This window comes from Charadrius vociferus, unplaced genomic scaffold (genome assembly GCF_000708025.1).
Source record: "Charadrius vociferus isolate BGI_N301 unplaced genomic scaffold, ASM70802v2 scaffold32, whole genome shotgun sequence".
NCBI lineage: Eukaryota > Metazoa > Chordata > Aves > Charadriiformes > Charadriidae > Charadrius > Charadrius vociferus.
The window spans coordinates 2,763,476-2,780,115 of NW_009647856.1; the positions used below are offsets into that span (position 1 = coordinate 2,763,476).

A 16,640-nucleotide genomic window follows, 5' to 3' on the forward strand; every position below is an offset into this window, starting at 1 on the left:
TATTACTGAAGCATGTCTGGATAATGAGCACCACAGGAGGAAGACTACTGATAAGAATATTTAAATTCATTAATTTTGTGGCAATAATCTATGTTAGGAACGCAGAAGCTGTCATGGGTTACAAGCCCTTCATTAATAAGTGGAGCTAAGAAAGAGATAAAAAATAGGTAATTTGCCTTAAGAATAAGACATTTCTTCAGTGAGCACTCTAATAACATGGTTTCCACTTTTATTTTGTAAGAAAAAGGAATGGATTGTGGAATTTATGAGTGCTGACCGAAGTTTCACCCAGAATTTAGCTTTACTAGTTTTGCATGTCACAGTACATACAACAAATTAAAAATAACAGCTGGAAGATGACACACTTTTAAGACAGAAGTGATTAGGAAAGGAGCCAGGGAGCCAGTTTAACCAGCTAGCTGGACATTTCTTCTACATGGGATTTCCTGTACCATCACTCCACGAAAATTCACAGGACAGGGGGACTATCAGGAGGGAAGAGAAGTATCTTAGCAGCTGGTTGTCTAAAGATCACAGAAAGCTCATGTAGAGACGGCCAGAGAATGATCTACTATGCAGAAAGCTTAAAAACTGGCTTAAATTTTATCTATCAAACTATGCTACATGCCATTCAGACACAAACCAGAACTTTACTTGCTTCAACCAACCCTTAATTTCATTATGATATATATCCTGTGTCACAAATCTGTCACACACTCGGAAAGGCAAGAACTGTTGGGGTACACTTTGACAGCTGGTAAGCTCTATTCGAAGTTGATATTAGTATTGAGAAAGAAGTTGTTTCTATTTTTGGCTCTATGAGTAACTCCAGAAAGAGACATTCATTCAGTCTGACACCTGATGAGAATCCCACGGCTACCCCAAGTGGAAATGTCATGGGCTTTTTCAGTGGTCCTTTGTAGTGAGGACTAACACTTTCAGCCTTGTCTAGAATGATTCATACACCATTGCTTAGAATAACAGCTTACCTTTCAGTTTTACTAACTGACAGTTGTGTGATAATGGATTCAAACGAATGAAGAAAATGGTTCCCTCCTATCGTAATGATGGTAGGAGGTATTTCTCTTTTAGAAGAAAGCTTTGCAGATGGTTTTTCATAGATATTTCATTTTATCATTCTGTTGACATGCTGAATGTGCCCATTTGGAAGAAGTCACTGCCAGCTGTAACTCGAGGCTGTTTCTTCTCATCCTATCGCCTGTTACCTGGGAGAAGAGATTGACCCCCACCTTGCAGCAACCTCCTTTCAGGTAGTTGTAGAGAGCGATAAGGTCTCCCCTCAACCTCCTTTTCTTCAGACTAAACAACCCCAGTTCCCTCAGCCGCTCCTCATAAGACTTGTTCTCCAAACCCCTCACCAGATTCGTTGCCCTTCTCTGGACACACTCCAGCACCTCTGAGTCTTTCTTGTAGTGAGGGGCTCAAAACTGAGCGCGGTATTCGAGGTGGGGCCTCACCAGTGCCAATCATGAAAGATAATTCTGTGGAAATGGGACATGAGAGGTTCCCCTCTTACCTAAGGGGTCAGATCCTTCTACCTGTGTGAGTCACACCAATCCATCTGACCCACACAAACCTCTACCATGCCAGAAAACTTCAAACAACTCAAAGTGCATGAGGTATGTTTATGGTCTTTTCCTACTCACATAAGTTGAGCAATCCTTCAAAACACAGATTTAAGGGTACACAATCTGCCCCAAAGAGCTGTAGTTAGCTTTCTATTTTAACCTGAATTCAGAATTCTCAGGATGGAGAACGCCTACTGGGCCTCCATTGCAATTAAATTTATATTGCTATCTTCAGTGAAGCCATCTGTAGTACGAGTGCAAATAAAATTAAAATTTACCACCCCCATTCCTGAAATATAGCGCGTGTGTGGTATTTCACACATTTAATGTGAGTGCCCCAAATGTCACTGTAAAGGTAAACATGCCAGTTTTTAAATATCAGGCACAGCATGTAGTTGCAATCTGTGACAATAAAATCTGGTTTATAGAGGGGAAAAAGGCATGCAAAGGTGAAACACAACTGTGATTTTCCACTTCAAACAGATGAAAACTATAAACGTTCTTCCTCAAAATTTTGTTACATCTTTTGTAATAACTCCCATATTCATACTATAAATAATTTGTAAAGACAAAAAACTACTTTAAATATATCTGTATCCTATCTTAAATGGATGAAACCCCATAATTTAACAGGACAGTTTTCCAGCCTCTATATTCTAGGGTGCTCTTTTAGTAGTTTCCAATTGTTTATTGTATTCTTCCACTTCTTAACTTGAAGGTTGCACTGAGGGCACTGCAAACAAGTGTACTAAGTCGTGTCATCTGATGGGCCAAAACTTATTGAAGCTGCTTTCATGCCAAGGTATTACAAAGTAACTGACATGAAGAAGAAAATAGTTTTAGAGCTGAAGCAATTTTACATCAGGAAGGTGAAAACAAAGATTAATAGATTTGAATGAATGGTCTTTCGTTTGTACAAGAAAAAAAAAAAAGAAAATTTACAACACTGTGTACCTAAGATGGGAAGTGACTGACTGTGATATAATAAGATAATAAAGATCCATCTTTTATATACTGTATGCAAAACACAAAGAAAAATGTTCAAACAAATGCAGAGCAGGCAACAAAAGGCATTGGCTGATGTATACTTATACTATGAAGTGCTACTACAGTAAAGCATCAAAAACTTTTTAACACCTGATATTGAATAGCCTCTCTACAAATGATAACTATAAAATTGGGCTTACATTCAATGGGCCACTTGTGAAATAAAATATAAATTAACTGTAATAAAGACAACAGAGTCTAGATCCACGTGTCTTTAAATATCTTGTCATTTAATATATGAAAGCAGCTTGGTATGCAATCTAAGAAGACAACACTATGTTTGTGACTATGACTGTACAAAATTAAAAGTATATGGGTATTTTTCATGTTAGAATGTGTCTATCAATTATGTTATTATCCTTTACTGGATTAAGATTAACTTTAAAGTACAAAAAGAGGGAACAACTGAAGAGCTCACATGTCATCATTCTGAAATCAAGTGTAGTCTTACTAAGGAGAGCATGACAAGCATGTTTTGTATTAGTCTTATTTTTAAAAATATTAGAATGCTAGGAAAGATTGTCGCGGGGGTTCATTATTATTCCTAAAAGTGAATTTACTGTTTCAATCTCATTAGAAGTTTTTCAACCAGAAATTTTCCTTCAACACCACAAAGATTGTTACTGCTTGAAAACTATAAGGAGAAAACAAATGATTCTTCAAATTATATCTGCAAAAACTTTCTTAGTATTTCTTGTATTTCCAATGTCACCTTCAAGAAAACCAGTAAGGGGTGGCATCTAGCAACCCAGTACTTTATTAAACAAGTGACAAAATGTGCTTACTAAGATTTGAACCATTGTCATCATTATACTTTTGTTTTATACAATAAAACCCCCAAGCCCTAATTCACTAGAGGGAACAAGAAAATGACAGTGTATTATATTATATTGTCCTGGTTTCAGCTGGGATAGAGTTAATTTTCTTCCTGGTAGTCGCTGTGTTTCAGATTTAGTTTGAGAATAATGTTGAGAATGCATATTGTTTTATTAGTTGCTAGGTAATGTTCATATTAAGTCAAGGAGTTTTTCAGCTTCCCATAGAAGCTGAGAGGGAGCATAGACAGGACCAGCTGGCCAAAGGAGTATTCCAGACCATAGACATCGTGCTCAGTATATAAATGGGAGCTGCCATGGGGGCAGGAATCTGCCATCTCTGCTCTGGAAGCGCTGGGCAATCAATCACTGGGTGGTGAGCAATTGTATTGCATCACTCATTTTGTTATTCTTTTACCATTATTGTTGTTATTTTTATTATTATTTTCTCTTCCATTACTGTTCTATTAAACTGTCTTTATGTCAAGTCACAAGGGTTTGTTTTTTTTTCCTTTTTCGCCCTCTTCCCCCTACCCTCCTGGAGGGGATGGGGGGAGAACTGAGTTAACGGCTGCGTGGTCCTAGTTGCTAGCTCGGGTCAAACCACGACATATATATAACAGTATATATAAAACCAACACTACCCTTGGCAGTGCAAATTTACAGTATTAAAGGATGCAGTAAAATAACCATTTTAAATTAGTAAATCCTACATTTCATTTACTATGCTTCACAGAATAATCGATTGTCAGGGATGACGTGAGTAAGAACACAAATCTCAGCACTACAAATCTGTTTTGTTGTTTGGATTCGATATTTTACTATACTTTCCTCCTAACATGGAAAATTAAATGGAAAATAATAAGAAATGAATCATACATCTTCCCCGTTATGCACGTATTTCCTTTAGCTGATGGCCTTGTAGTAACACAATAAAAGCTACCAAGTGCAAATTTGAAGAGTAATCTCTGCATATATTTTCAAAATACAGCCATATGTGCCACACAACAAGTTGCTGTAATTTCAGTTCTGCCTTTTAATTTTTAGTTTAAAAAGTACTTTCAGCTCAGACATGAAGATTAACTAAACCCCACCATGTTATTCTATGTGAAACACTATTATAAAGCAAACACAAAATGATTATTCAAGGTCACTGAGTGAATCAGTGGTCGAGATGAAAATTGTGTCTTGCATTTCTGGTTCTCCATTTGAAGAGATTAATTCAAATATACAAGGATTTCCAATGAAATACTTCTACTGTTTTATACATAAGCATCCATGGCAACTGTTAAAGTGTCTTGGTGAATTATGATCTAACTTCTAGGGTTTTTTTTTTTCAAAACAAAACAAAACAAAACAAAACAAAACAAACAAACAAAAAACAAACACAGAACACCCCAAACCATACATAGGCACATCCCCAAGCGCTAGAAAAGGTAAATTCTTAGTTGTAGTGTGAATCCAGCTCATATTGAACTTTTACTTAGAAAGTGATTAATCTTCTAAATATAATGCTTTGCACTGAAATGTAGTAGGAGACAATTTACAAAGCTGTTTTATTTCAGGCCCACATAGACTCATGTGTTTTTACATCTATAAGTATACAAAAGCCAGGCCAGAAGTTTGATTAGATTCAAAACTTAAAACCAGCACAGCTAATAAACCAATCTAATCTGAACAACACAACTCATCCAGCGATTCTCGTGTCAAGCCCATAATTCTGGTTGAACCACAGATCAAATTTCATCAATAGAAAGCCGTTCCACTCCTAGCTGAGACATTCAAGGGTATAATTAGCCTCACTGGGAAAAAACATTTGCATTTGTTCCAGCACAAATCTATTCAGATTCAGACTCTAATCTTTTGCTTTTCCCTGATGAACAACAAAAACACATAGAAAATATTCACAGTGAGGAGATATAGATATATCTCATATCATTTACCTACCTGTGTTTCTACTTGATAATGGAAATATTACTCCAATACAAGAAAAATGTCAATAAAAACTTTAATTTTTTATGGTTTATGGAATATTTCTGTATTGCTTGACACCAATGATCACAACATGTAAAATACTAAAGATATCTTACTTTTTTTCCAAATAAATATTATTGATCAGAAAAGTTTTAAGTGCCCTAAGGTTCAATACTAACATGTTTTTAAAAAGTACATTATATACGCACCAAAAATGCTTTCACTACCACATTTAAATATTCCTCTTTATGCTTTTGTATTTTATGCAATAAAATGTTTCATATATCACTTACTTTTTTGTCTTCATTATATTTATGGAAAATTTCCTGTGCTCTTTCTTCACCACCATCCGTAAACAACATAATAATCTTATTGCAGTTAGCTCTAGAGACACTGTGCTGTAGGAGATACAAACAGAAGCTTTTTTAAATTTCGGGCTATAAGGAACAACAACTGTTATATTTGATGGCTGTCATATCAACATGCTTACTACTTTAACACAGTAATGGCAAAACTTCAAAATGTCTTTTAGGATTTCATTCAATACCACTTTCTGAATGAAAAATAAAAAATAAAATAAAATAAAATAAAATAAAATAAAATAAAATAAAATAAAATAAAATAAAATAAGTTTTCTGTTCCATGAGAGTTAAATATGACTTATTTCAGATCTGGCCCAACACAGAAGAATGGGGCTCTGATGGTTCCTTTCACCTCCACCAACACAAGGAAAGCTCTTTAGCTCATACCCATCACATCAACCCCACAGCGTTCCTCTATAGACGTTCTGCATGAGACTTGTACAGTGAGGGCCTCTAAATATTTTTACTCTTCTTTTTTCTAGTCCTTACATTTTCTCTTGTCCTTACTGTCCTTGTGGAAATTTGGGAACAATGACCCTCTAATGAATTAGTGAATATGCATTTTTTTTTGCTGCACTCCTTACAGAATCTCTCAAGCTCACTGACCACGTAAATGAAAACTCTGATAATTTAGGAATAAAAACGCTACCTTATAAACTCAGGAATATTTTTGTATTTGCTATTTTTGCCAGATTTCCTTAAAATAAGCTCCATCTTCCACTCCTCTAATTCTTTCCTGGTTTTTTCTGTTTGTTTGTTTGTTGGGGTTTTTGGGTTTTTTTTTTTAGTGGGTTTTTGAAATTCACCTAGATTTTCAGTGATTTAGTATACAGGCAAAAATAAAATCAGAGGTAAAGCAAAGAGTTGACAGGGAAGGGGACCAAAGCCTGCTCATATTATAAAAAAAATGAGCTCTTTTATGAGCAATGTGAACTTGACCTAGTCTTTGTTTTAACTCACTCAATCAGGATTTTCCTAGTGGCTTACTTAGCATTTGCTAATACAGTATCAGAAAAATGCAGTGATTTCTCTTTATCTTCTGGTACTTACAGAAGGGCATTTACTTTCATTGCACCGTTTAGACTCTAAAGTCTTGTCATGGAAAAAAAAAACCCTAAGATTTCAGCTTCCAAACAATATTGGAAATCTGAACATAAATAAGGTCAAATCGTATGATATTTTCTGACCATAAAAACTTCTCATCCTGATGAATGAACTTACACACCAGTCTCTTACAAGGGATCAAGAGGAAGGCAGAATTGCCTTTACAACACATCCTTTTTCCCCCCATTTGCGCAAAAAATGAGAGATACTGACTCAGGGAGTGCATATAAGTGGTTTTGCAAAGCTGATGCAGTAATTTCATCATTTTTCTGAACAATTTGCCTCAGCTGTCCAACGGATGGCTCTGCTTTCCCATCACAGACCACAGCTGAAGGGGAACGTGTTGCCTATACAGCAGCTTCCCCAGGACAAAAACTGGCTTCTTAGCTTAAACTGCAGAAGAATGCAAGTTGGAACTGAGTCTGTGTATTCATTTTTTGCTCTCTCTTGTGCTTGATAAAGGCCTGTTGTTGGTTTGGAGTTTTTTCTTTCAAACAAGCAAGCGAGACATGATCCATTTTATACTGTGCCTAAAACTGCTTCTGTTTTACACAAGCTTTACATCCTTAAAATTAACTCCTTAAGTGGCAGATCATGATTGTACTTTGTGACATGACACTTTAGGACACTTTTTCATTATGAGTTTCATGCCACTGAGGCAGCAAAAGGTAAACCAAACCAAAAATCAACTACTCAAGAAGAGATGATTTCAAGATAATTTTTTGACAAATCATAGATATTATGGTATAAGGGGAAAAAACCTTCTGAATTACTGAAGATGAAGAAATAGCAAGGTAATATAACAGTAAATAATGGGAAAACACTGCATAAATACAATAAAATCCAGATTATTAACAATCACTTGAATTAGTCTACTGAAAAAAAGCGAAGTGTCTATCTCCATCTAGCAACACTTTAGACAGTAAGTTTTTCATGGCAGGAGTGAAATATTACTGGTATTCAGAAAATTGTTTGAAATAACTGTCATCCAGGAAACAGTACCCACAAAATTATTATGAAAATTTGAGCTGTTAAAAAATACTCCATTTCCATGGCCCTTAAAGCAATGGAGTGTTTGAATTCATAAATATACAACTGCAAACTATCCCAAAGCATATTTTTTATTATTTGTTTAAGCCTGTATTATATCACCCTATTATATTGCCTTGTCACCAGTCTAGCACTAACTCCATCACCAGCCCTTTACTCTTCCTGCCAAAAGGATTTGCCAATATCTGGAGAGGATGCCTGTATTTCTATAACCTAGTGCAATCTCTTAATTTCCCTTGATATACACATCCACATCATCCAGCCATATTTTACAGACTTGCAGAGATTATGTGAGGCTAATCACACTTCTGTCTCCAGTTACAAGAGAGATGATCCCATTATGAGACTGATCTCCAATTATTTTTTTAAGCAATATTTTTGGTCCCACAAACAAGTCCACTTTGAGGCTTCCCCTGTGTTTGGGTCTTCTTAATACTGCCTGTACAGAAAGTACATATCTGGTGCTGCACCAAATGTAATACACAAAGTTAATCAAATATAAATGTTATGAGGAAAAAGCTGTGTTTGGCAAAATTTCTTGTATCTTGCTGGTTCCCTCTGAATGAGATGTATGAAGAAAAAGGGGAAATGCCTTTCAGCCTGGTCCAAAAAAGTCTGATAGCTTTTAAAATCCTATTTGCAGTTTTATATAACCATCAGCAGAGGGCACACAATCATTTCCCCACCAAACCCCTTTGCTCATGTAAATATTGAACCACTGAGAAAATACTACTGAAAATATTGTATTGTTTTTTCCTCCATCAAAATTTAACAAGGTTAGAAAATTTTTCAACCAGCTCTGGTCTTAAGATGCATGTGCATATATACTCAGGGAGCAGGAAAGCTCCCTGAAGTCCAGAATCTGGCAGATTAGAGTTAAAAATTAAACATTTGTACACTGAGAGACGTAACTGATGTACTAATAAATAAATAAATAAATAAAAAGAATACACTTTAGAATACAGAAAAGAATACATACTAAGTTAGATTCTTAACTTCTGTAAATTAATGTAGCTTTATTTACACTAAGGTGAAGATGCAATATACAGTCTATATAAAGGTGAAATGTAGAATTTTTTTTTAAACAACTGTAAAAACTGTTAAAAAAAAAAGACTAATAAACTCCCAACTTTTGTGGTAAAGGGGAGACATTACTACTTAGAGAGCTAGTGCTTGGGTGCAAACTGGAAAGTACAATGTAACTAAAACAGAGAGGCAATGCATTTAATTTTTGAGGAAACTATTAATTTCATGCATGAGAAGGAGAAAGGAATTAGAATACTCTGTTGCCTAATAGTCCTCTGTTAACAAAGTCATTTACTCCCCCTGCAATTCTCAAGCCATGGCAGACTATTTATGACATGTAATAAATACAAAAATGCAGGTTAACTAAACTTTGCTAGGAGATACTGTGGTAAAACTGAAATAATAAACAACACTATATCCTCCTGTAACCTCTCATTTTAAAATTACCTTCAAATACACCACTACCACAGCTATGTGCCAATCAAGAATCACCTTACAAAACAAACTAGCTGAATGAATGAAGTAAAACCAGTACAACACATTGAAACCCAAATCTGTGCCCACATCTTAAGAACCTGCGGGGGGATCTGCAAAGAAAAAAACATATTGTTAGGAAAAATTTACTTGCTAAATAAAGGTTTGCACTTCTACCACTTTGTTACACAATGGAGGAGCGTGCGGTGGCCATCTGAACATTCACGTTCTCCTTCTTCACTGTACAGCAGAGACGACTTTCACACTTACATTTAGCAGCTGTTCAAAAGCATAGCTAAAGCCTTTTTTGTAATCTGTAATTCCTTTAGCAGAGATTTTGTAGACAGCTTCTTTCAACTTCTTCTTGTTCCTCACATTAGCTTGGACAAGATGATTAAAGCAACTGACGTTCTGAGCGTTATTGTTAAACTGTAAAATAAGTAGAAATAATATTAAAGACAGTTAATTTTGATTCTCTTTTCTAGGCATGATAGTAGCAAAGGTTAATGTTTTCTTGATCCATGAGGTAAAGCATGTCACACCTGGATTTTCATTTCCACTACACTGAGAATGTCCAGCAGTGTCTGTAGATTTCAAAATGGGGCAAGAAATATATTTGAAAAGTAAATTCTTTGTTGCAATCCAAAAAACTCTACTATAGAGGAAAAATTCCCAAAAATTTTGTTTCAAGTTCATATAACGAAATCAAACTCAGATATGCAGAGTTCGGGAAATAAAAAAAAACAATGAGGAAATATTTATTTTTCTTTTTTTAATCACTGAAAAATACTGGTTGCATTACCAGGTGACTTCCATATTGCACATATTAGTCTGCTGTTTTACAGTGAAACTGGCAGATCATAATCAATTAGTACATATACCTTACACAAAACAATATATACTTTTGGGACAAAGGAAGCATGTGAAAGTATAGTTGTAAATAGGAGGATATTGTTAAAAATAATACAAATTTATGTATTGTGAACACACATATTTGTGCTTTCTTACCCACATGTCCATAAAGGCTACTCCCTGAAAAAATCATTTACGTGAGATTCTGACATTATTTTAAAAAATACATGGAAGATTTTGCACGTGCAAAATTTGTCTGCACAAGTAGAAATCAGTTTATGATCTCTTTAAAATTTGTCTCTATATAAACACGCATGCATACATGTATAATTACAAATATATATAATCCGGTAGAGAGAGAGGGATGCAGAAATACCTCTCACTTTTTAGCTACCTCTATACCTACCTATCTAAAATCAAAGACGAGACTTCTCCTAAAAATGCTGCAGCATGTATGATTGTAACTGTAGTCTTGAATGAAAGTGCATATTCCTGCACATAATCTGTGTTTAATTCTATCAGAATGAAAATCTTTTTGCTTACAACACAGTTATTTTTATTTAAGGTCCTGACTAATATTTTTATTTAAGGTCCTGACTAATATTACTAAAACTATTGTCTTGTCCAATTTTTAAACTGTTTTATCTATGCAGATTTCTTATTTTTGCTTTTTTTTTTTTTTTTTTTTCCACTGGCAAATAAGATACCCAAAAAGCTCTGTAGAACTTCATTTCAGTAAAGGCACTAAAATCCAGGCCTCCTAATTTACATTTCAGCTGAAAACAGATTATTATACTTCTTCCTGATTAAGGGCCTTCAGTGAAAGTACATGCAAATGTAATTTTATGCTGTCAATCTGGTGCAAAACCTTAAAACAACTTAAAAATCAGACCTTGTAGGGTTAAATGTCAACACTGCTAATTAGTTCAGTGGTACTGTATAGAAGCTAAGGTAAATAAGGTCACAGATTTCAGTAACTGCTCAGACTACTTACATGTCTAAAATAAATCGCTAAGTACCGGGCACAAAATACAGAGAGAGAACTGCTATCAGCAGCAAACTACAACTTGCACTTGTAGGACGCTTACAGTGAACAGAACTTAAAAGGATGGAGGAACTGATAATATGAAAACATTTTTAATAATGTGTATAATTCAATTCAAGAGAATAGGATGCTTTGGAGGTATGCAGACTTTGCCATGTCCTGGAATCAGATACGGATAGATGCATGCTCCTTGCTTTTAGGACCAACCAAAATATGAACTCCCAGTAATTTTTAGCAAACATCCACTTTATTCAATGAGACTTCTGCAACTGAATTAGCAGGAGCAAATGTGTAACAGCAAATATCAAAGAGCTTATGGCAGAGATGACTGACAGAAAGGCATGATCCTCAGCAGAAGGCTTAGCCTAATTTGTTCCAGATCTTTCTTGAAAATAGCTGTAGAGCTGCAGCTGCGGGGGGGTTGGCTGTAAGTGAGCAAATCCAGGCACTGTTATGAGACCATTGGCTGTTGGATTCTTACTTACGGTTCCGTGTGTAACTTTTTATTCTTGCAAAAAGGATGTGTCAAAGTGCCCGATGAACTAGATACAGACTTCAAAGCATAAATTTATCTGCTTCATCTTCTAATATCACTATTGTACCACAAGCCACTCCTGCATGTATAAAGAAACTAAACAAGAAAACCCACTACTTTGATTTTGAGCATGAAGTAGTTCGCAACTAATCTAACAACTTGCCATCTTCATATTGTATTTATTTTTCTAGGGAGATTATTTTTGCTCATTCCTCATGAGTTAATATTGTCTTCCAGTGAGATACTGATATTTCTGTGGTATAGTTGCTGTTTTCCTGAGGACTGTATTAGCCAAAAAATTATATTGATTCTTGCTAGGGAGAATACACTATGAGAATACCCATATAAGAAACTTCATACATCTTTCTAATTAAAAAGGACAGCTATTACTCTGTCCCAATTTTATAGCTCTGGTCCCCAGATGATTAGAATCTGTGGGAGTAAGTTATTCTCAAATGAATTTATGCAAAGTTTTCTGTCCCCCTTTCTATCAATATGCAGCTCCCAATGTGTCACAAGGGGATAACTGTAACCAAAACTATGCAAAAACATGAACAAGTGCTCTAACTTTGAAAAAATTTGACCAAGTATTCTACAGAAGAGTCAATTGTATATAATAATAAGACAAAGGTTGCTTATTTATTTTTGTAATATCCCACTTATCAGGGCTTTAATTTTCATAATACCATAACTATAAACATAGTACTGTGTATCTAAATTAATTAGTGACAAAATTATAAAAACAGTATGATATAATGAAGATTAAAAATATTTTCCAGTTCTTACAGTGTCACAATGCAAACTTTAACTTTAAAATAAATGAACACAAGTAATTGGATTACATATAACCAAATTTTCAGCTTGAATATTCCTTTAATGTATGCCATATTTCCTAGAAAAGAATAATTTTGGTAGGACCAACCCCCCACTGTGATTAAAACGTAAGACTCCCAGGTGAACCCAAACATTTCCATTGTGTGCTTTTAAAGCCATTATCTTTTATAACAGTTCTTTCCCCAGACTCAAATAAATCATGGTCATTCATTTTTTCATTTTCCCTCAATATCATGTGGTGAGTTTTATTCATTGTGCTTAAACATCATGTTTCGCTGCTTAAGCAAAACCATAAGATCATCACACAACTGTAATCAATTTACTTTGATGCAAAACACTGACACACTAAATGGTGGTTCTTATAGAAGTTTCTTACAGAAGTAACTAATAAATCACTCGATAATTATTAGGTACATTAACCATGTGGGAGTGAAAACAGAATAGCGCTGTGGACTTATTTCAGCTTGCCTTGACCTAATTTTGTAGCCATGATGGGAAAGTCATTGATGTAAAGTAATTTTAAAAAGACAAAGTCTGAAAATTAGTTCTGATTATGAGATGGGATGAGAATACAGATTTTGTACTTGGGAAGTAGAAGAAAAACACTAGCTGGTAGATAGCCCTGCTTTACAAAAGTCAATTCCATCTGAAAAAGTAGAGTGAAAACACTGTTCTGCTTCATCAGTGACATTATAGGCAAATTATTTATTGAGCTAATATGAAAGTAACCATATATTCAATCTTATGGTCAGTGCATTTTCTTGTCTTCGGCTATAGCAAACAGAGGTTTAGGTGTTCAAGTGAAAATTTAGTGACAAGTGAAAATTTCTCCCTGAAGTGCCACTAACATTAAACTGCAAATCTAAATTGCTTGCTAGCAATCCTGCAAATGTATCAGGATAATTATTTCTGTGAAGGTCAGGTATCTAGTATATGGATTGGTAATTACGGATACAAAAGTGACACTTTAAAAAGTGTCAGGAATACTGGCTCAAACTGTTAAAGCAGTTGACAAGTAAACTGTACTGTACTATACCTATACATGATGTAAACTGAACAAAGTGTCAAGGTCAAGCTATCTGCGTCTATAGATTGACAAATGCTGATATAAAATGAAGGAGAGAAACAACACGTTTGTAGAATGGAGAGTTACATCAACCAAAGTCTGCAAATGCTGTAATTCAATTAAGAAAATACGAGACAGATGTTTTCAAATACACCAGTCAACGTTAACGTTAACTTTAGTCAACAAAGCAGATGAGTTTTTGCCTAGATAAAGGAATCAGTAGGTAGAACAACAATCCTCCAAAATGAACATTTACCTGTTTGCTAGGAGGTGAAGGCAAGTCTGAAGGTTGAAAAGTGGCTGATAAAAATGTCCAAAGGGGTAACAAAATTCAGGGCTACATTTAATTAATTTAAAATACTGAAGTAACTAAAGGATTTCAAGTGTAAAAGCCTTTAGATCACCCTTAAAACTGTTTTTTCAAAACACTAAAATAATTTTATTCTTTAACCAGTTGACCAGGTGACAAACACCAGGACCATTTGTAACTTTGAATTAGTCAAACTGAGCCAGCTTTCAGTTAGACTCATCAGAAATATAAGAGCAATGGTAGTATTATATTTTTTTCACACATTAAGGTACCAAAAGCCAAAATACCTGCAATAAGCCGTATTGATTATTGGTAACATTACCTGTCTCCTAAGTATCATAATAATGCTCATTTAAGTTTGGAAAATTTCCTGAAAACCAGTTAATAATATACTCAATCACTTAGTATTAACTGGAAGAAAGAACATAAAAGAGTTCAAAAAAGAGTTTCCCCTTCAGAAAGTCCACGTTCTTACAAAATCAAATCCTATCAAAGGTGCAAAATTAAAGTAATTACAATCCATACTTTATTGAATAAAATACTCTCAATGTATTGATACGAAACATGTCAGTTGGGTATTTATCAGACTGGCATTTCCCCCTAATTATTGCAGTAAAGATAAACATACGTCACAAAAATGCTATTGTGATAATAAGAAAATAAATGGAATTTGTCTACAATGCCATGGGCTCGGTGAGTCACTTACAAAACAAATGACATTTAGAGGCAAACCATTCAATTGTTAAAATCTAAAGCCACTCTAAACAGTATGTCTCTAACAGTGACAGCTTCTACTTTTTCAACTATATAAACAGCTTATTCCTCATCTAAACTAAGAGAGGCTTGCAGCCAAACACTTGGAAATCATGGAGAACAGGATAACCTTAGCTTTTTATTTTAAAATAGCATGAAGTATTAACATAATTAAATTTGTCTTGTAATTATAAAGCAAGGTATAGGATCTAGATGTAGTTTTTCACTAGACTATCTCTCACTACCCGATATATTTATATCCTATATTTATAACCTTTTTCAGCCTCTGCCTTTGGGATCTCCCAGAACATTTCCTCATGTCTGAGGAAACAAAGATCTCCTGTTCACAGGTTTGGACAGGAATACCCAAGTCTGTTACTGGGACACTAAGAGTGTTAGAGACCTTCATCTAGTTGACCTCAAACCATCAGTATAATCTCTGGCCATATATGGGGCAACTGAATAACTTGAAAGATAAGTTAATCAATTCAACTTAGCATGAAATTCTGAACAAAGGCTTTTCAGTTTAATGCTGCTTGAACCTTGTCATTCTGGAGAAGGCCAGAAACAGAAATACTAATCTGACAGTCTTACAAGGTGTCTGGGTTTCGTCTGGGATAGAGTTGATTTACCTATTAGCTGCTGTGTTTTGGATTTAGTATGAGAATAATGTTGATAATGCATATTGTTTTATTAGTTGCTAGGTAATTTTCATATTAAGTCAAGGAGTTTTTCAGCTTCCCATAGAAGCTGAGAGGGAGCATAGACAGGACCAGCTGGCCAAAGGAGTATTCCAGACCATAGACATCATGCTCAGTATATAAATGGGAGCTGCCATGGGGGCAGGAATCTGCCATCTCTGCTCTGAAAGTGCTGGGCATTCAATCACTGGGTGGTGAGCAATTGTATTGCATCACTCATTTTGTTATTCTTTTACCATTATTATTATTATTATCTTCTCTTCAATGTCTGTTCTTTTAAACTGTCTTTATCTCAATCCATGAAGTTTCTTTTTTTTCCAATTCTCCTCCCCTATCCCACTGTGGGGGGGTGGGGAGGAAGTGAACAGCTGCATGGCCCTGGTTGCTGTTTGGGGTTAAAACACAACACAAGGGACTTTGTCTTTATCCTCCTGTTCAGAGAAGTATCAACTTGCAAAACCAGAGGAAAATTATACAGAAATGCAGTGAAATCTTTAAATGCTGGAGACCTTTCCCCTGCCTTGGGTAGTTCCATTGAGCTGTGGCTCCTCCAGATGCATGGACTTCTGCAGTCCATAGTGCCCCAAGAGTTACAGTGATGGACTAGAGAATGGATTGCCATTCTGAAACCCTCTTCTGATTCCAGAGTAGTTACTTCTGCATTGCTGAAACCCTCTTATTTTCCAGAGTTTCAACCTGTTCTCACTAAGAGCATCCTCATTTTAAATTATTAAAACTCCTGCCCCAACATCAGGATATTAAAGGATTCAAGGAAAGTGAAACAGAGATGTTGATTTATTTCTTATGTCTGTTCCCACTCTAAGCACTCTGTGGATATTATGGCAGATCAAAAAATGAATTACAAGAGACACTACAGACAGGTGTTTTCATTAAGAGGACAGTATTAGACAAAAGAAGGAGGGGGGAAACTCGAGGAAAAAAGACTGCAAAATGAAAAGAAAGGATCAGCATTCAGAAATGGGATATACAGGGATGGAAAAACATTTGAGACAGATAAATAGAAAGATCAAAGCCATCAAGCAGTCTCGGAAAAAAACAGCAAACAAAAAGATTTCTTTTCCTAAGAGTGCATTCAGTTCAAT

At 35.2% G+C, this 16,640-nt stretch overlaps 1 protein-coding gene across 1 annotated transcript in view; it reads right to left on the minus strand.

Moving 5' to 3' along the window:
- The window catches only part of CACNA2D1 (calcium channel, voltage-dependent, alpha 2/delta subunit 1), a 420,200-nt gene that overhangs the window by 71,407 nt on the left and 332,153 nt on the right, over nucleotides 1–16,640 (minus strand). Inside the window, exons 11-12 of the mRNA XM_009882926.1 lie at nucleotides 9,712–9,870; nucleotides 5,719–5,823 (exon numbers count right to left, since the gene is read on the minus strand). Of these exons, the coding sequence (XP_009881228.1) occupies nucleotides 5,719–5,823; nucleotides 9,712–9,870 (264 nt within the window). The remainder of the gene's footprint in view (nucleotides 1–5,718; nucleotides 5,824–9,711; nucleotides 9,871–16,640) is intronic.